The sequence below is a fragment of the Palaemon carinicauda genome, chromosome 15 (genome assembly GCF_036898095.1).
Source record: "Palaemon carinicauda isolate YSFRI2023 chromosome 15, ASM3689809v2, whole genome shotgun sequence".
Classification (NCBI taxonomy): domain Eukaryota; kingdom Metazoa; phylum Arthropoda; class Malacostraca; order Decapoda; family Palaemonidae; genus Palaemon; species Palaemon carinicauda.
In genome coordinates, this window is record NC_090739.1 from 116,923,112 (window position 1) to 116,945,261 (window position 22,150).

The window sequence follows — 22,150 nt, forward strand, 5'->3', positions numbered from 1 at the left end:
AAAAACAATAAAATGTGTTTCTTTATGGAAAATAGAAAATAAAACAACAGATATATCTCAAGGACCAAAAATGGCTGAAGAAAGCCTTTGACAAAGGCTCTGGTTGTCCCATCCCAAGAAAACATCGTGTAGGTTCCCCAAAGGGATCGAGTGTGGTTTTGATGAGGTGGCGCTGTTGGGGATGGTGGTGTTGGGGATGGTGGGGGATCCTGAGGACGTGGCTGGTGCTTACAGTGTGCGTCGGGTGGAAAAGGGCGGTTTCCTTCTCGTCTGACCCTCCTCCTTCGGCGTCTCCCTCCACGCCCGCCAGCGTCAGGACGAACATCGTGGCTGAAGTTCCTGGTCTCGATGTGGGTGAGTTAAGTTCTGTTCTCTTGTTTGGGATAGATTAAGGAAGTTCTGTTTTCCCGTTTTAACGTGGATGAGTAAAGTTTTGTTCTCTTTTATGTGGGTTGGTGAAACTGACCGGGCAGAAGTTTCTGGTAGATGGATGAAGTTTTGTTCTGTTTGGTATAAATGAATGAAATTTTATTATTTCGTGTTGTGCTGATGGATAGAGCTTTATTATTTAATATTAAGTGGATGATTGACATTTTGTAATTATGTTTAATGAAGAGTGAAGTTAAATATGCCACTCGACTCACATAAGTGAAGTTTTTTTTATCTTGTTTGGTGTGAAAACTGTTCAATCAATTTTATTTCCTTGTTTAGCATCTTTACTTAACACCTCATGTTCTTTGTTATGGGTGATCCAAGTTATTTTTTTTTTATTTGATATAATTGAAAATGACTTAATGTGATTGAAAAGATTTTCACTTCACTATTCAAATTACCTTATCTACAGTGATGGTTGAAATTGTATTATCTTATTAGATTGAAATAAGTTCATTTTAATTTTCTAGCCTCCTGCAAGGAAATGATATTTCATTACATAACTTACTTTGAATGACCTTAATTTTATTGGAAATCTTGAATTTTGATTGAAGAACTTTAGAATTTTTCATTTTGTGATGTTAGCATAGGTGGAAATAAATCAGTTATCTTTATATATATATATATATATATATATATATATATATATATATATATATATATATATATATATATATACATATATATATATATATATATATATATATATATATATATATATATATATATATATATATATATATATATATATTTATTTGTCTGTGTTTTTGAGGGACGTTTTAACGTCTTTGTGTCATTAAAGTATGGATTAGCTAAGTGATTTCTTTAGATTTTACTTTTAAAAGATTTTGTTGTTGTTTAAAGAAGAATGACCTCTCTTCAATTATAGTATTCATCATTAAGCAGAAATACTCTTCAAATATCAGCCCTAATATATATCATATCTATTCGGTAAAAATGAGGTTATGAATTACTTACAGTATAATGCATGTATGAATGACATCAAAACGCACTACATTTTCTTTTAATTCTTCATTTAGCCATTTAGCCTTCATAAAAATAGTTGTAGAATTCTTTCATATAAGCTTCCAAACTTTCCGGATTAAGTTCTTTACTATAATAATGAACCAGCCTGCACATAATTGCTGAAATCTTACATGTCAGGTCACGGGATATAGGGAAAAGTCTTCACTGTGTTAGTGAGTACTGTAGAGATAGTTGACTACGAGATGAAGACAACTCTTTATGTAATGTAAATTTCATCTTAACGCCTCTTTTACTCTTTAGAAACTAATTTTGTCTTGTATCTGATATCAGTTGTTTATATTTAGTTTCAACTTATGATGCAAATGCTTATTTTAGTAAAGCAAATCCTTCTGCTTGGAGTGTAATAATCTTTTTAATGAATATGTAATTCTTTTTGAAGGTCCTCTGGTATCAGTGACTGTCGCGTTAGGTGACACTGCCCGACTGCCGTGCAGACATCCCAAACCAGAGGACGACACAGTGAGTCTGGTCCTGTGGTATCTCAACCATACATCCAGACCTTTTTTAAGGTAACAGTAGACCGATGTGCATTTCTTATAAATGAATGAATTGTGTGCATAATTTTTCTCGGGAGAACCTTTAAGAAATATAACTTTAAGTCTTAATTATTATTATTATTATTATTATTATTATTATTATTATTATTATTATTATTATTATTATTACTACTACTACAAGCTAAGCTGCAACCCTAGTTGGAAAAGCAGGATGCTGTAAGCCCAAGAGCTCCAACAGGGAAAAATAGCATGATGAGCAAAGGAAATAAGTAAACTAAATGAAAAGTAATGATCAATTAAAATAAAGTATTTCAAGAACAGTAACAACATTAAAGCAGATCTTTCTTATTTAAACTATATAAAGAAACTTATGTCACCCTATTCAACATAAAAACATTTGCTGCAAGTTTGGAATTTTAAAGTTTCAACGATTCAACTACCCGATTAAGAAGATCACGCCATATCTTGACCACAGTCGGAATAAAACTTCTAGAATACTGTGTGGTATTGAGCCTCATTATGGAGAAGGCCTGACTATTAGAATTAACTGCATACCTAGTATTACGAACAAGGTGGAACTGTCCGGGAAGATCTGAATGTAAAGGATTGTCAGAATTATGAAATTAAGAAATGCAAATGTATTCATGAAGATTGCAAAGTGTAACGGAATTTTTTTTTAACAGTAACTTTGGGTGTTGCCTATGTTTATCTTATTAATTAAATAGCATCCTTTGATATAAACTCAAAGTTCTAACAGTATATATGTAACGATTAATATGATTACTTGAATAGGAAACTACAGTGGATAAGCCTAATATTTCATTTAAGATCGTTTAGAATATCCGAGTACATACATGTTTGTTTGTGACGTGTCTTTAGGGAGAATAATTTTCCCAAGTAATTGTTGTTTTTATTTTCTTGAACAATATTTAGGGAAGAAAGACTAAATCTGATTTTAGGTGTTATGCATTATCTCTACACACCTTGTTTCTTTTGAAATTTCTTTGAAATATTCCTAGTAATAGGAATCAAAAGTTAAAACCCAATGTAGGTTGCTGTAAAAATTATGTCGTTAGAAATACTTTAAAAGAAAGTTTAATTAGATGCTGAACTTTCAGTAACTCATTTTAACACAATAACCTGACACTTGCTTTGTAAAGATTATCCTTACAATGGGATTTACGTTAATTTAGAATATTTCATTTAAGGTAAATGCAATCCCATCTTCGAGAAGTATTTTTATTTCCTTAAATAACAGCTTTCACACCTGAGAGATGTGCAACAGAGACAATTATAATTTTAACATGATATTAATTTAAGCTAAGCTGGAAAATTGATTTTATAACCAAATTGTTTACTTGAAGAAAATCTAAACCTTTAATTTAGTTTAAAACAGTTTAAAAGATTTTGGATGTCTCAAAGACAATTTAGTTCATCCATGGAGACTTCATTTGCTGTTGGGTAGAGCAAATTAGTGTGTTTTAAGAATTTTTATGAGCTTGAATTTGTGTACCATGTTAAGCCAGGTTAATACATTTTGGTTGTGACGTGTTGCGGCGTGGGGTCGTCCCACCTCGTAGGTGAAAACACCCATTTTTTGTCAATGAGGTCTTGCGACATGTCACGAGGTTGTTTTGCGATGTCTTGCGCAGTGCCACGAGGTGAGGCGAGGTGTTTACAAGCTTTTGCGACGTAATGACGCAGTGTTGTAAGGTATCTTACACAGTGTCACGAGGTACCTGCGAGGTGCCACGAGATTTATGAGGTACCTTCAAGTGTCACGAAGTGTCACATAAAAAGTTCCCAAGCTACCAGGTGTATATATATATAGTGCTCAATGCCTTTGGAAGTCACTACTTTACTGACCTCGATAGAAGATGGATCAAGAGTACTACACAAGACGGGAGGCAGACAACCTGATTGACTGTATTCTTGTTGAAACTGCTGCCTATATCCTCGAGAACTATCCCAAAGAACGACCAGAGGAAGCACTTAAAGTACAAGAAAGAAGAAGAAGAGCAAGAAGAACGACGTGGTGCCGGAAATGGCTGACGAGGAGATCCATACATGGAGATTATGATCAAATGCTACAAGAACTACACCGAAAAGTCCCTACGAGGTACAAGAACTTCGTCTGAATTGAACCTGAATTGTTTGCGGAGATGGTTGACCGCATTTCTCCAATGCTCACCAAGAAACAGACGAGAATGAGAGATACTCTAACAGTGGGATTAAAGTTGGCTGTCACCCTCCGCATGAAGTGCCCCAAAACTCCTGAGGGGTGGAAGACGGTCGCCGAAGTATTCGCAAATAAGTGGAACTACCATAATTGTGGTGGGGCCCTTGATGGAGAGCATGTCCCTATAAAGAAACCCAGGAAAGGAGAAGCACTATACTATAACTACAAGAAATTTCACAGCATAATACTCATGGCCTTATCAGATGCAAAGTACAAGTTCCTGTACGTCGACGTAGGGGCTGAAGTAGGTACTGGTGATGGATCAACATGGAGCAAGTGTAACCTTCATCATGCCATCGAGCAAAACTGAGTGGGATTTCCTGAGTACAGCATTCTGCCGAATGATGAGACTCCAATCCCCTTCCACATATAGCAGATGACGCCTTCTCCCTCAAGACAACGCTGATGAAACCATACTCCCACACATGCCAGGCTCACCATGAGAAGATCTACAGCTACAGGTTGTCTCGCGCTCATCGTGTGGTGGAGAACGCATTCGGTATTCTGCAAATGAGATTCCGAATCTTCGGCACTACCATACAACATGAACCTAAAGTAGTGCAGCTGATAACCATGTGTGGATGTATCTTGCACAATCTCATACTCGACCACTGTCTCTTTGCTCCCAATGACGTCGACCACGAAGATACACAACACATCATGCTGCCTGGAACCTAGAGGAAGGAACCGAATATCATGGAACAACTAATGCGTCGAAAGGGATCAAACTACTCAAGACAATCAAAGGCAGTCCGAGATTACCTGGCCTACTACTACTCTTCAGAAGAGGAGCAGTACCTTGGCAAGAGAGACTTGTCTATCCCAGAGGACGACCAACACAATAGATGCCTCAAATGTATATAATAGGTCTTTTTTCTGAATTAAAATGTATCAAGTCTTAATTTTATATTGCTTATTTCAACTTTGGGATTTTAATTGTATACCTAAAGTTTTGCTATTCCCTTTTTAATTCAATTTACTGCTTATCATTGACTTATGATTTTGTTAATAAATGTATAGTGTGTTTCAAATTTTTCATTTTTCATTTCAGATTAAGATTTCTATTTATATGTTTGGTAATGCTATTTATTAAACAATCCTTTTATAATAAAACTTTGTCATTTTCATTGTACATTTCAACATAGTAAAAGTGATTTTCATTGAGCATTTTCACCTTGTGATTTTAATTGTATATTTAAAGTTCTTACTACTGTGTATTTTACAATTTACTGCTTATCACTGCATATCATCGACTTAGCAAAATAGATTTTGTTAATAAATGTAAAATGTGTTTTCGAGTTTTTCGTTTTTCATTACAAACTAAGATTTCTTTATATATGTTTGGTAATGCTATTTATTAAACATTCCTTTTATAATAACGCTTTGTGCTTTAAATTTTACATTTCAATAAGGTTATTTTCATTGTACATTTCAATTTTGTAATTTTTCAAATGTATATCTAGAGTGTTTGCTATTCTTTGTTTATTTCAATTTACTTCTTTTCATCGACTTGGCAAGAAATGTTTTGTTAATAAATTTAACTTGATTTCAAGTTTTTCATTTGTCATTTCATACTAAGATTGGTTTGTGGTGGGAGTGGTTGCATTTTGATGCGGGGACTGTTGGGACTCCTTGGACAGCTTGGAGGTCTGGCGAGGCATTGTAGAGGTAGTAGTAGTATTTATGCATGTGCCGGACTATGAATGATTGATGCTTTTTTTTTTACTGAGATTGCCTGGCCTTACAGCCAGGCACGGGCTCTTGCACACTTGCAGCCCATAGAATTGGTGTTTGGCCAAGCGACCTTTTATATGCCACCCACGCACCGCTATCAACCAATCAGCGCTCAGTATTTCAGGCCTGCCCACGCTCAAACCATTCAACGTCCAAAACGTCATCATCTCGGACGACCTCGCCAGACATTGTCGGCTGTGCGCAGCTGCTCGCCAGAAGGTGTGAACACACTTCCCAAAAGGTCGCAAGGCATCGTGGCTGGCGCGAGGTGGCAGGAAATGGCACGAACATTGGCGACATCCTACGAGGTGTGTGTACGACGTCGCTAAATCTATCTTGGGAGGTGGCGCGAGGTCATCCACCTCGCACAATGCCACGACAAAATTTAAACATGTTTAAAAAACCTGGCGACGTCGTGACATTTTACAATTTTCTAGCGACGTCTGGTCACGAGCTAGCGCGAGGTGTTTTGCGAGGTGGCACGACCCCATGTCGCATCACGTCGCAACAAAATAGTGCAAAGGTGTCAACCTGGCTTTACTGTTCACTACATCCGATGAGAGAGAGAGAGAGAGAGAGAGAGAGAGAGAGAGAGAGAGAGAGAGAGAGAGAGAGAGAGAGAGAGAGAGAGAGAGAGAAATTATTGTTGGTGAAAATCAAGTACAAATTAAATGCATCTTCTATATTATTTCTCAGCCACGACGCACGAGCAGACATCGATATGGGGAGTAAACACAGTCGCAGCAGGAGTGGCAGAGAGAGAGAATCTCACAGGATGTGGCTGGAGGATGCTGGGACGTCCCTGGTCATCCAAAACGTCATGGTGGAGGACATGGCCGAGTATCGGTGTCGTGTTCACTTCCGGCTCTCTCCGACCTGGACCCAAAGGCTCCTTTTGACTGTCACAGGTTCGGTGATCTAGGCTCATTTTCGGTTTGGTTTTGTAAATATTAATAAAACGGTTAAAGTTATTATTATTATTATTATTATTATTATTATTATTATTATTATTATTATTATTATTATTATTATTATTATTATTATTATTGTGGTTTTTGTTGTTGTATTTTAGGAGTAGACCCTCTTTTAAACAAGTTTTACTGAAAGTAATTGCTGCTTCAGTGACGTTAATTTTGTAATGAACCTTTTCTAATATTCTTACTATGCAGTAATGAAGGGAAAAAGATAATAAGAGCAATATAGAAAGTTTTTTACAAATTAACGCCCCCTGAGGCAGCAATTACTTTCAATAAAACTTATTATTATTGTTATTATTGTTGTTGTTGTTGTTATTATTATTATTATTATTATTATTATTATTATTATTATTATTATTATTATTATTATTATTATTATTATTATTAAAATAAAGATAGTGATTCTAGATTATACTGGTAGCAGACTAGAACTGCTAAATATTCTTTCTCTTTGCTTATGTATTATTTTGAAGAAATAATATTTATGGAATAAAAGGAAACCTTGGTATATTATTCATCACTGAAGATTTCTTGAATTGCAGCACGTGTATCCAGAGTGGTTATCGTAGACACAGCAGGAAATCAGTTGGGAGGAAGAAAAGTGGGTCCATTTAATGAGAAGTCGAGTCTCAGTCTTCAGTGCAAAGCGGATCACGGTATGTTTAGCTCATCTGATCTGTGTCTACTGTGAATTTAATAATTTGTGTCTAATTTTGAGTCTACTATACGCCTTTAAACATCTCAAGGATATGCAGCTGAGCTTTATGTTGTTTGTAACCATTTCCGAGGGACCTTGTATACTCACAGACTTTCTTAGTGATGGAAGTAACGTGTACACGTATGCTATTTATTCTTATGATTGCATAAATGGCAGTTGGAAAATTATATTGTATAAATGACAATCCTCACCCCACCCCGCACAAAAATATAGCCTCTAATATTTAATATTTGCCTTCCTCTAATACAACCTACTGTACCTATATGCTATGCTTATAAAGTCCCTTACATTGTTTTTTTTCCGTGAGAACACTCTCATCCTAATAGGAAAAATATACTATTAATCCTTAAGCTTCTTTCGATAACTTAAATTGCACTATGTCTAAAGTTTCGATTACTTTTTTCTTGCTTTAGGAACCGGCCTATGTTCAGCCCCTTTGTTCTACTGCAAATATTATTCCTCGTAATTTTTCTTTCAATTTAGACAATTTTATGCAATTGTTTCCTTATGTCTCAGTGTAATGGTCAGAGATTATCCTCACTAATCCTTGATTAATCATTCTTGTTATAAGATTTTTCAAACTGGTTTCTTAATTAAACTTCCTTTATACTAAGAGTATTATCCTAGTGATTCTGCATCTTACTTTAATAAACACTTCTAAATAAACTCTTTCATCATTTGTGTTTTCAGGAGAATTCTACTTAAATCTGTTTGACATATGATATATTTTTACTATTGAAGGAAATTCTATTTTTATTTGCAGATGTCTTATCCTAACAGTTTATCCCTTGTTCAATTAACTACGTCGTTTTTTTTTTCTTTGATAAAATTGAAAGCTACTTTTCTTAATCAATTGCTTCTCGAAATCTTTTCCCTGTTGGTAGAGACTAGAAGTCCGTACAAGGCTTCTTGTTCTCTTCTACACCATACTACACTTAATACGTAGGGTAAAGGTCTTGCTGGTAAACGGCAGTTTTACTTATTGCAAATGGGTTGTGGTGGCCGATGTGGTAACGTCCCTGACTGGTGAACTCGAGTTCGAGTCTCGCTCAAACTCGATATTTTTTTTTCTTTTTTTTTTTCTTTTCCTCCTGGTCGCTGCAACCCACTTTGGTCCTAGCTTGGGTGGAGAGGGGGCTTGGCCGCTGATTTTATGTATATGGTCAGTCTCTAGGCATTGTCTCTTGCCTTTGCCATTCATGAGCGGCCTTTAGAACATTCAAACCAACAGTCTTATTTACATTTAGGAAGTCCTTCTTCTTCTCTGTGGTTGTCCTTTTCCTCTAATTCTTTCCCGATAAACTTACTACTTCCAATCTGTTTTTGAGTGATTTGTCGGACAGACTGCTTCGGAAGGCAGAGTCTGTGCATCCATAAAGCCAAATTTAATAAGTCTACTGCTAGTGCAAGAGCTCCTAACATGCATTATACATCTAAGATTCGTATTTAAAGTTACCTTTTTCAGTTTTATGTTAGTTCAATTCAGTATCTCCAAAATATTTTTGATCATTGGGCTCCTATTTATTATTCTGTATCTTACCAGGAATGTATACGATGTTAATAATTTCAATGATAACCGGGCTTTATGAATTAGGTCCCAACTTTTAAAAAGTGATGCGAGAATTCCATCCAATATCCGTTTTAAAGCCAAATCCTTCGAACTTGTTTGAAATTAAATAATCCATTATTATTATTATTATTATTATTATTATTATTATTATTATTGTTATTATCATTATTATTATTATTATTATTGTTGTTGTTGTTGTTGTTGTTGTTGTTGCTGTTGTAGTTGTTGTTGTTATAATAATAATAATAATAATAATAATAATAATAATAATAATAATAATAATAATGATGATGATGATGATGATGATGATAATTTCTTTAGCTTAGTCGTGGTGCTTAGTAGTATTGAATTTCCATTTGCAAGTGACGTCAAAGTTTTCCTTCGTTAAAGAAACAATTGTGTTTCTTCAGGTCCCTCTAGCGTGGAGAGCTTGGTGTGGCTTCTGGACGGAATAGAGATTGACAGGACGTGGCAAGAGACCTCAAGCGGCCTTGCAATCAATATACTCAAGTTGGAAAACTTGCAACATCGGCACCACAGAATGCGTTTGACCTGCAGGCTGACCACCAGCAACCCGTTGCAAGCAAATATTGCTGCCAATATTACAGACGTTTCAACTTCTATAGCCATGTTTCGTAAGTGGAAGAAATCTAATCTCTCTCTCTCTCTCTCTCTCTCTCTCTCTCTCTCTCTCTCTCTCTCTCTCTCTCTCTCTCTCTCCAGCAATAATGAAAACTTCTAAATGAAATATGCAGTCTTAATATTTAATACATTTATGGTTCTGCAGTGGCAAATATACCAAGGCTTTCTATCAGTGTCTGTCAGTCTCTCTTTATCTTCATCTCTCTTACTTTGGTCACTGAATTTGACCTCTCTCTCTCCAACAATAATGAAAGCTTCTTATTTGAAATATGTAGTCTTAATATTTAATACATTTATGGTTCTACAGTGGCAAATATACCTATGGTTTCTATCTGTCTGTCAGTCTCTCTCTATCCACTCTGGCGACTGAATGTGGTCTCTCTCTCTCTCTCTCTCTCTCTCTCTCTCTCTCTCTCTCTCTCTCTCTCTCTCCCTGAAACAGCACAAAACTTATATTCCCTAAGGTCTGGCTCCATTTCCCCTTTCTGATTCTCGGTGTTTGTTTTCTCCCGACATCAGGTGTACCGGATGTAAAGCTTTGGGTGGAGGGAAACACCATAGACTCTCCAAATACCAGAGGAGGGGCAGGAGGAAGAGGAGGAGGAGGAAGGGGAGGAGGATCTGCAGAGGGGGGTAAAGGGGGGTCATCTGGCGGGGGAGGGTGGGAGGTCAATGAAGGATCCAGGGTCACATTCATCTGTTCGGTCAGTGCTGATCCCCCAGCCTATAATGTCACCTGGCTGCAAAATGTGAGTACTTTCATTTCCATTCACCTATTTTAGGATTCTTTTTATCTACTTAATTTGCATCGTTTTTTTTTTTTTTTTTTTTTTTTTTTTTTTTCATGATTATGGTTTCTATTCCCATAATTACTTGAATCCCTCTTAACGTAACTTAGAGTTTCCTCTACTTTATATTTTCATCATCAACATTTCCTACGCCTATTGATGCAAAGGGCCTCATGTTGTTTATATTGTAGCAAAGATTTATTTCTTTTAAGTAATTTCCATGCTTATAATTACTATTCTATTTCACAATATATTTTTTTTTCTTTCAAAATTAGAGTATATGTCTTTTTATAAAGTCACTTAAACATGCGTAGTCTATACTCAATTAATAAAATATTCACCAACTACTACTACTACTACTACTACTACTACTACTACTACTACAGTTAATAATGATAAGGAAAGTAAAATTTTTAGGGAGACTTTTTTTATTCTGTTTAATTACTTTCTATTTATACCTTTTCTTCAAACATCCCCTTCTCTTATTTTCAAGTGATTTAACTGGATACCTCTTTAAAGTGCCAATGCTCATAGCTTCACATTTAGAATAGAATTAATTTTCCTTTTTGTTAACACTATATTTCTCATCCCATTGTAAGATTTAAAGTCTGGATACTATGCTTTTAAGGCAATTACTTTTACTGTATGCGTTACCATGATTATATTTCTCATTAAATAGTTGTCATTTTTTTTTCTAATCGATAAATTTTAGTTTGAATAAATGTCATTATTGACTATCATAAAACTATTTTTACACATATCAGAGAACCTCTAAAAAAATTCGCATGAATATAAATTAGTCATCTTGTATACATACAAGACAAAAAAGTGAAAATAGAAAGAAAAGTGAAATCAACAAACAAGCATTGAAATTTAATACAATGCTTCAGATAGTGGAAGAGGTCATTAGAGAACCTTAGCAGGAAATCAACTCCTAATTTCTTCCGCAGGGGAGGGTGGTAGGCGTCGGCGGGAGGCGCTGGAGGAGGGACAACTCCTCGCTGGTCATCACACCTGTCACTCGAAACGATGGCGGCCTTTACACCTGCCTGGCTTCCAACAGCGAGGGCGATGGACACTCTAATGCGGTCCTCTTAAGAATAGCTCGTAAGTGACGTCATTTAATCACGCCTTTTCTTCCTTTCAGAATAAGTAGATCAACTATTCCGGTTTTACATATTTTCAATTCTACTGACGAAGATTGGGATAGTTTTTGTTGATAGGTAACTTGAAAGTATTTTTTTTTTTTATCATTTGATACAATTTATTTCTGTTGTTTGTATATTCCAATTATGTTATTGCATTAGTTTCATATATAACTTTGTTTTTTGCTCTGTAGCTCGTAAGTGATTTCATGTATTCCCATTATCGAATTAGCTTGTATTGTGATATTTTCACGAGTTTTTTTTATGAAGTTCCGCATACTTCATTTGAAGAGATCAAACCTTTTCTTATATTTTGATATTGCCAAATATTGTTTTTTTTTATTATTTTATTCTTGTATTTTTTTATATAAAACACCAATTGTTGTTTATTCCCACACGAACAATTACCATGTCCCAAATAATTAGGAGTTTACTCTTATCGTCTTCTATCCGGCCATAATTCCCCACCCCCCAACAGGCCACCCTGAACCTCCCTTCTTACTTGTGCAAACCTGACCTCTCTTGTTTCCCAGAATGCCCTAGGGTGACACTTCAATTGACCTTCTCAGATCACCATTAGCCATTATTTTTCTGGCCGCATTGAGATACACATGTCCGCGTCTCACTTGCGTTCGTCAGAATTTTTCCTGCTCTTAGTGCGTTTCTCATTGGATATCTTGGTTCTTGATCTCCATCATGGAATCTGTGAGAGTGCAACGTCGGTGCTCAGGTGTTACTGGTAAGCTGTGTGCATTTTTTTGTCCCACATGGAAGTCGATCCCCACATGTTGTGTACTTGGTGTCGGGGCCGTGTGTGTTCTGGGACCGACACGTGTGATGAGTGTGTTGGCTGGACCAATGCCCAATGGGCCAAGATGACCACGAACAAGAAGAAGAAGGCCAAGAGGGACAAGTCGCCCTCGAGGAAGGGCAGTGTTTTTTGTCCTTCTTCGGTCTGTTCATCCGTGTGTCCCTCTCTGTCCCCTGTGTTACCCACAGTAACTGAGGTAGTTCCCTCTGGGTCAGAAAGAGGTACTCGTATTTCGGCCCCCGGGCCCAGGAGTCGTTCTCCTTTCAAAACGGGAAGCGAAACCATCTTCTTGACCTTCCTGTCGGTGGGAAGTCCGAAGAGAAGGTTGTTGGGATCTTAAAGGCAGTTATGTCGAAATGTAAGCGCCTGCTCCAAGGTTGTGTAGCTCGTTGATCGGATGACCCCTTATTCCCGCTTAGAGGTCCCTCGTAATAACCACGTGGGCCAATCCACTCATCCGCCGATGGAAGGGCAAGAACCTACAGGTTCGTTAGGCTTCCAGAACCGCCAACCCTCTGCCCAGCGCAACCTTATGGCCATTTATCCGCTGCCAGTGACCGGCTACTCGACCCCTCCGCAGGTAGAGGAGCCTCTCTCCGCCCACAGGGTGGAAACTTTATCCTCCATTCAGCGGCCCAACATAGCCGATCTGTCCTCATGGGAACAATAGGCCTTTTCAGGCACCTCGAGGACACCTTTCAGGTCACCACTAAGGGATCCTTCTCCGGGGAGGAGAGCTACGAACCCTATTCCCCAAATCGCTTGGGAGGATTTTTATCCGTCAGACGGTGCCATCGATCCTCCCCCGGTCTTCAAGGACCGTCCATGCTGGGGAGGACCAGTGGACCATGCAACGGGGCACCGTCCTTCTAGGTCTCGCTCTTATGGCTCTGTGTCCTGGGACCACTCTTCAGCGGAGCCGAAGAGAAGAGGGGCAGCGCAGAACTCCCTCGGAAGGGAGATAGGACTGCCAGGAGAGGTGATCTCCGGATCCCTGGCAGGGTGCCTTAGATAGGGCACACGCATACGGCGAGGGGACTTTGGAGATGGGATCCTGGGACCACCTGGAGGACGAGGTAGTGGAAGAAGGGTCGTCCTTCCAGAGAGTGTTGGGTCTTATAAGATGGGTCAACGACCTACCCGATCACGTTCTGGTGCAAGTTCGACTCCACAACACCGGTCTGGAACGCCATGTTGGAGCCCCTAGGGAGCCAAAAGGACCGGACAGGTCCCCATGGTGCACCGAAACTTTTACCCTTTCCGGAGATCAAGCACAGGTGATTCTATACTCCAGAGGGAAATTAGCTCCCCTGGCGCCCAGTTCCACGGATGATAAACTGTCAGGCGGGGTCATGGGTGTCTTGGTCCAGGAGGCAACATCCATATAAGCGGCCACATGGGCCTCTGGAGATGCGGCTTCCTGGCTAGACCTCTGGTCCACGGCCCTGGTTTCCTTCACCCTGGAGAACAATGTGAGGAGCGGCTTGGCAAAGAAACAGTACCTGGAGTTGGCAGTCTCAGGATCGAGAGCCGTAGTCTTCTTGGCGGGCCAGCCAGCCTTGCGAAGGAGGGACGTTGTCCTCTATAGGCTGCCAAGGAATCTCCCGGACAGGGAGTTAAGGACTCTGAAGGACGCCCCCATCGTCAGGGAAGCTCTCTTCATGGAGGAGTTAGAGGAAAGGGCACTGGACAAGCGGAGGAAGGTGGGTCACGACACAATGCTCCACAGGGTGTCCGCACCGTCGTCATCTTCAAACACACGCCCTCTATACCGGCCTCGAGATCATGGTAGGGCAAGGTCCTAGTCAGGTGGGCTACCCTCTATACCGTCAGCCCAAGCCCCATCCTCCTCCCATTGGGCTCCTCCAATTCAGTCCCCCTCAGGAGGGCAAAGGCCAGCCGCATGCAGAAATAGACACAGAGGTCCTACCAACAGAGGATCAGGTAACGGCTGCTTCTTCAAGGGAAAGTAGAGGGCGAGACCCCTCTCTCCAGTGCCCTCCGGGGCTAGGGGGATGATTCAGTTCAAGGTGGAGAAATTGGGCAGAGGAAGGGGTAGACCAATGGACAGTTCAAGTGTTGAAGAAAGGTTACCATATTCCCTTCAAGGGTCCCACCCCTCCTTTGGTATTGGGCCTTGAGACCTCCTCTCTCCACCCCATGGAGGAAGCACGTTGGAGGGCCTTGGAAGGGGAAGTTCAAGACCTACTCTTCAAAAGGGTTATTCAGGAGGTACCCCTCGACCTACCGGGATTCTTCAGCCGTTCCTGGTGGAGAAGGCCTCAGGTGGCTGGAGTCCGGTCATCGATCTCTCGGCCCTCAGCCGTTTTATCACCATGACCACGCGTTCCAGATGGAAACGCCCAGGACGGTCCTGGCAGCTATCAGGGAATGGGATTTCATGCTATCCCTAGACCTGAGGAAGTTCCTCAGGTTCAAATGGGGAGAATAAGCCTTCCAGTTCTTTACCCTCTGCTTTGGCCTGTTGACTGCACCTCAGGTCTTCACCAGAGTCTTTTCCCTGGTCTCCCAGTTGACCCACAAGAGAGAGAGGAGATTATTGAGGCATCTAGATGACTGGTTACTCCTCTCGGGGTCCAGAGAACAGTTGTCAGAGCAGAGGGACGATTTAGTGACCTTCTGCATGGAACTGGGGATAGTGTTCAACTGGGAGAAGTCACAATGCTCCCCAACCACGAGGACGGTGTACCTGGGGATGGAGATATGCTACGTGCAAACCAGGGCCTTCCCAATGAAGGAGCGGATCGGGAATCTGGAAAGCATGACTAAGCCCTTAATCAGGGGAAAACCGGGGTCGTTAAAGGAATGGCAGAGACTGGTAGACCAGCTGGTGTCCCTGAAAAAGCTCGTTCCCAAGGGAGAGTTGATGCTGCACCCTGCCTAGTGTGACCTAAAAGAGGTACAAGCCTTAGCAATGCAGTATCCACCCCCAAAGCTTTTCCCATCCCAGTCAACCAGGGAGGCACTCCAGTGGTGGTTGGAACCAAGGAACAACCAAATGGGAGTTTCACTCCTGGATCCTCATCAGAAAGTCCTGTTCACGGACGCATTCAGGGAGGGATGTTGAGCCCACTTGTCGGACAAAACAGCTGGAGGTCGGTGGTCCTCGGAGGAACAGATTCTCCACATAAGCGAACTCGAGCTGCTGGCAGCACAGAAGGCTCTCGTCATCTTAGAAAGTTCGTTAGTGGGAAGAAGGGTGGCTCTGATGAGTGACAATGCCACCGTCGTCGCCTAAGTCAAGAAACAGGGAGGCTTATGCTCTCGCCGGATCCACAACCTGACGGTAAAGATCCTATCCTGGGCCGAGGATAATGCCATCTCTCTGACAACCAGGTACATTTCAGGAAAAAGGAACGTAGTTGTGGATGGTCTCAGCAGGAATGGTCCCTTCATCCGAAGGTGGCAAGGTCAGTGATAGAAAAGTGGGGGTCACCGTGCCTGGACCTCTTTACAACAAGGCTGAACGCGAAGCTGCCAGTCTTCTGTTCCGCAGTACTGGACCCAGCAGCAGCTCGGGAAGACGCGTTTCAACACTCATGGGACGTCCTAGACGTGTACGCCTTCCCTCCATTTTCCTCTCTGAGGCAGACCTTAAACTGTCTTCGGGGGGCGAAGCAGGCAAGGATGGCTCTGATAGCCCCGTGGTGGCCCAAAAAGGAGTGGTTCATGGACCTGAGGTCCTTGGCAAAGGAACCTCTGTGGCCCCTGCCCCCATGTCGAGATCTGCAACCCGACTTCCAGAGGTTCTACGAAGGCCTCCAAAGCCTCTCCTTTCATGCGTGGAGACTATAGAGGCTTTGCTAAGAAGGGTAGGGTACTACAAGAGGGCAGCCTCCCAGATTACATCGAATCTCAGACATTCCTGGAGAGCCATATACCAGTCGAGATGGGCGACCTTTGGCAAATGTTGCGACAAAGAGGGCATACGGCCCCTCAAGGCCTCTATCCTGGTCATCACGGAGTTCCTGATACACCTGGGACTCGACTGGGGCATGTCAGTACCAGCAGTAAAGGGATTCTTAGCTGGCCTGGGCCAGGTATTCCTTCTCAAGGGCTTGAACCTAGGCTCCTCCAAGCCCCTCTCGATGCTGGTAAAAGGGTTCAAGGAGTCCTGCCCCCATAGGACCCTCAAGGCTCCCACGTGGGAAATCATCAAAGGCATAGACGCCCTGAAGAAGACTCCATTTGACCCTCTGAGACAAATTGCCGACAGGGAGCTAACCCTGAAGACAGTGTTCCTCCTCGCCCTGGACTCGGCCAAGAGGGTAGGCTAACTTCACGGGCTCTCAGCAGAAGTCTCCCATTCTCACGGGTGGAAGGAGTTGGTCTTCAAATTCGTTCCCTCCGTGGCAAAAGCCTGGCGATAGATGACCCCCACTTCACCGAGTTTGCCATCCCCGCTATTCCCAGGAGAGATGACCCAGAGGACCTTCTCTTGTGACCAGTGAGGGCGGGGCGGAAGTATCTCTCGAGGATCTCCTGCGCTCAGACTGGATATCAGGAGACTGTTCGTCATGACGGGTATAGTGAAGAAGGCGGTCTCTAAGAATATGATCTCCTTCTGGCTATGGGAGACGATCTGAAGGGCGTACCTGATCAAGAGGGAACCTTCCCCACTCCCACCAAACCTCACGATATCCCTGGCATCAGCACCTCATTGCCCTTTGAGAAGAACATGGCGGTCGGCCAAGAGCTAGATAGTCAAAGTTCATGGCCCACTGCTCCCTCAAGACCCAGGAGGGTTTCAAGCTTGGTCCCGTCATGGTCACCCAGCAGAGGATCTAAGGGCAGCCACACTCGACACAGCCCTGATGGGCGGCGATGGATAGAGGATCTCAAATCCCTACCCCTTCTGCCAACCATGGAAGGACCCAGACAAGGAGATGTCCCTTGGGTGCGTGTTACCTATTTAACCTATGTTCCTTGATACCCCTTTTTGTTTTTCCCCAACAGGCCTTAGCCCTTCCTCTGATCCCTCACCTCTCTTGCATGGGTCTATTTGCCTGCCTCCTAATTCTGAGGCTCCTAATTATTTGGGACGTGGTAAGTGTTCGTGTCAGAATAAATGACAACTTCTAAGAAAATTGTATTTTTCCTAACATACTTAACACGTTCCAATATTGTAATTGCCTCACCCCCCCCCCACCCCTCCGTCCCCGCTATAGACCCAACTGTCAAATAACTTTTTTCTTGGGTTCAGAGTAAAATAGCTAATGGCGACCTGAGAAGGTCAACCGAAGCGTCACCCTATGGAAACAGAGAGGTCAGGTTTGTGCGGGTAAGAAGGGAGGTTCGGGGTGGCCTGTTGGGGAGGAGAAATTCTGGCCGGATAGAAGACGATAAGAGTAAACTCCTAATTATTTGGGACGTGGTAAGTATGTTAGGAAAACTAAAATTTTCATAGAAATTGTCATTTTTGGGGGGTATCGTATCTATTAAATTGTGTTAAATTTTCTGTGTAGGCCTACCTGGTTTTTGTAATTTTGAATTTGTCAGTAATGATATCACCGGTCAAAAGTTCAAGAGGAGTCTTTTTACAAGCTTAAAATGTAATTCTGGCACCTGTTTTAATTTTACGCATGGCGTTTATCAATTACTGCCATTTACTTCTTCCCCTTGCCTCTGCTTTTTATTTTTGCTATTATTGAAAGAAAAATTCAATGTGGAGGGTTGTTCCAAAGGTTTATGATGATAATAATGATAATGCTAATAGCCTCGTTTTATTCAGATTTTCTAAAGTACCATCAGAAGAAATGAGCAACGCAGATTTGCAATTGCATTCCTTGAGGCCTCATGCCTCTGACTGCCTCGCGGGAGAGAACCGGGTATAGTTCCCACAAACACCTTAACACAATGACTGCAAAGTTGAAGGAGAATAGTTGCCATTGTTACCAATTCCATTTAAAGTTTGTGATCGAAAGGCAGAACTATTGCCAGATCTCCCTTTGATTCAGGCGTCCGGTCGTGCGGGGAATTCGATGGATGGAATCCGTGTGGGGAAACTTTTCATCTGCCGATGCTTTTATGGCAAGACTGACTCGCCGATTTATTCGGAGTCGATGAAGTTTAGAGAATTGGGTAAAACGCTTTCAGTGTTGTCCCAATAAACAAGAAAAAAGAAGAAGAAAAGAAAAGATTTTAGAGTTTCTCGTTCCTTTTTTACGAAGTTCTTTAGATTTATTTTTGGAATTAATCTTGTTTTTTGATGTTTTGTATTTGGGTCTTTCAGACTTTCCATTTCTTTTACGAGCTGCGAGACAGTCAAAATGTAGTTTAATTTTTTTCTTAATGAAAATTTGAAGGCTATGATACATTCAGTGACTTGTAACCATGACCCCAAAAATGACCATACAAACTCATACACACAGGTACACACACACTTACACACAAATATATAGAGGTATATATATATATATATATATATATATATATACATGTATATATATATATATATATATATATATATATATATATATATATATATATATATATATATATATATATATATAATAGCTCGGATGAGAGTAACCATAAGGGCTTAATGCTTAAAATAATCACTATAGCAATAATCAGTAGTTATCATAATTATATAGAAAGTAATCTTAACGAGAGCACCATAAGTTTTGTTTCCCATCTGAATTATTCAATGGTAATAATTACTGGTCTTGGCTTCTTTCAATCGTGGAATTAATAAGGTTACTATCTAAAAATGTTTCTTTTAATGTTACGTATACTATACAGTATCTGCAAATTACAATGACTGCTTTTCGTCTGGATAGACATAGTGGGATTTAATACGAAGTCAGTAAAAATGGGAAAAAATTTGTTTAGCTATTGAAATATCCAGGAGATCTAAGTTGTGTGTATTTTTTTCATTAATCTGATAACTGTAATTGAAAATTATCGGTGGTTTTTTAAAAGCCTCATTTTCATTATCTTTATTGAATCAGTAAACACTAAAAAACTAGTATTTTTCAAACATTATTCAAGAGCATTTTTTTTAATCACATGATAAACTTAAAAAGTACAAGGGAAAATAATTTCCTGTTAAAACCCAATATACTGATGTCATTTTTTTTGCTGAGTCACTCATGAATAATAATGTTTCTCCTATTACTTAATTCCCTGTAAATCTCTTATTGTTTCTTTTGACGTAATCATGTTTTGCAAACGAACTGAGCAAACATTGAAAACATAGCTTTTATTCTTGAATATAGAAAACAACAATAAATGGGGCTAACTGGTTAAGGATTGGAATACTCTGATTACAGCCTGTTGTCTTTTTAAACTGGAGGTTCTTGAATAAGGAATCAGTAAACACTAAGAATGGCCGTTTGTATTCTTTTAGACATCCCCCAATGCCTCGACCCAAAGGAGAAAAACCTGGTGGTTGCCGCCAACACTTCAATAAACCTCACCTGCGAAATGGACGCCCTTCCTAAAGACCTCGTCTTCACCTGGACCATGGTAGACGTGCCCCCGGAACACGGCCACGAAAACGGCTTCGTCGACGAACGTGGGGGCATCATCACCGGAGATGGCCCACCCCCGCACCACCCCGGCATGATTGACCTGACTCCAGGTCACTCCACCGATACGGGTCCTTGGTTAACGCCTTCCCCAGGCTCAGCAGGGAGGACCCCCGCGAGGGAGAGCTTCGAGGAGGACCTTAAGGGATCGTTGCTTCATCATCGAGTTGATCCTTCCGATCCCACACGATCTATTTTGACCCTGACTCCAACGGCACCAGTGCAACTCTTTTGTTATGCCAGAAATAGGCTTGGGCGAACTAGGATACCTTGCACGTATACACTGGCGACTGTTGGTAAGGAAGACTTTGACTATTTTTATTGTTCGTAACATTACTGAATCACAAGTAAATTGTGATATATATATATATATATATGTGTGTGTGTGTGTGTATATATATATATATATATATATATATATATATATATATATATATATATATATATATATATACATACATATATATATATATATGTGTGTGTGTGTATGTGCGTGTGTGTGTGTGTTTTACAAATCTGCATTTGCATTCATGAATAGCAACCCAAAATACTTCATTACAATCGGTGTTTTCCTAACATCAAAAACTACTATGCATAAGTTATGAAGAAAATTCTAGAAAATATTGTTACCTACACTATTGATAGTATTGATGAGAAATTATGATACACTTACGATGATTTGTACTTGCTGAAATTAATATGACCTTTGATAACAGGGAGCTATACAGGTAGAACCAAATATTGGTAAAAATATTTTTATTGCTGATCATGATTAGGATGAATTTACCCAATATTATCACACCCTTTTAAAGTTTTCCATGGCTATTGAATTACCTGAGAACCTTGGGTAGACCTTAGGAGTATTTCTTTTTATTTAGTGTCAGTGATAAAAAAATTTGAAAATTACCAAAAACCTTGCACGTACAATTCTATTCAAAACTCTTATGTACTATTTAGTTTTGGTATTCTAAAAGTGTGGACAATATTTTTTCACATATATATTTCCAGTCTGACTTAATTATTAACTAGTACTACTATCCAGGCATTACCTCCTTACCCAAACTAAATTAATAATCCTACGACAAATAAGTAGTTTTGCTTGAAGTTTCGGAGATTTCATCACGTATAAGATAAGTATCATGATTCACGTCATAAGTATAACCAATTTTACCATTACATTATCTATAAAAAAAGAAAAAAAAATAACAAGACCCATAGCCTATAACCATGAAAACACTCACACCCTATAAAGTCACAACTGTTAAATATACAACCAGATCAAAGAAAATTTGGTGTTTTGTAGCATTTGCCACTTATTCATTTACAGCCATAGGGTCCCATGGAGGAGCTACAGAAATTACGCAGTGTAAATAATACGTTTATCTAAGGTTCATGAATACGAAATTATTCTTTTTTTAAATCTGATTAGGTTAATACTCTATCAAAGGATCCTGTATCGCTGAAATTATATAGCAAATGAAATTAAGATTCTTGTCTGTAAATAGATATGAATGTATATGAATATGAAATTTCAAAATCATTCTTTTTTTTAATATATTTTTAAATAATCCATAACTTTGTCACTGTGATATAGGCTAATAGATATGGATATTGAATTCTCAAATAGTCGTGTGAATCAGACTGATAGCATATATGTATGTATATATATATATATATATATATATATATATATATATATATATATATATATATTATATATATATATATATACATACATATATATATATATATATATATGTGTGTGTGTGTGTGTGTGTGTTATTGGGCGAATGATATTGACATCAGATTTTATTCATATTACATTCAGGCACTTTATATATATATATATATATATATATATATATATATATATATATATATATATATATATATATATATATATATATACATATATAAATATGTGTGTGTATCTATGTATATATATATACTGTGTGTGTATATATATATATATATATATATATATATATATATATATA

General features: G+C 39.5%; 1 protein-coding gene across 1 annotated transcript in view; it reads left to right on the plus strand.

Annotated features, from left to right (window-relative positions):
• The window catches only part of LOC137654359 (uncharacterized), a 33,000-nt gene that overhangs the window by 657 nt on the left and 10,193 nt on the right, over window positions 1-22,150 (plus strand). The window contains exons 1-8 of the mRNA XM_068387968.1: window positions 1-354; window positions 1,859-1,988; window positions 6,646-6,857; window positions 7,469-7,582; window positions 9,625-9,849; window positions 10,376-10,605; window positions 11,595-11,751; window positions 19,973-20,449. The exon at window positions 1-354 is cut by the window's left edge and continues 657 nt beyond it. Coding sequence (XP_068244069.1) covers window positions 162-354; window positions 1,859-1,988; window positions 6,646-6,857; window positions 7,469-7,582; window positions 9,625-9,849; window positions 10,376-10,605; window positions 11,595-11,751; window positions 19,973-20,449 — 1,738 coding nt within the window. The 5' untranslated portion in view covers window positions 1-161. The remainder of the gene's footprint in view (window positions 355-1,858; window positions 1,989-6,645; window positions 6,858-7,468; window positions 7,583-9,624; window positions 9,850-10,375; window positions 10,606-11,594; window positions 11,752-19,972; window positions 20,450-22,150) is intronic.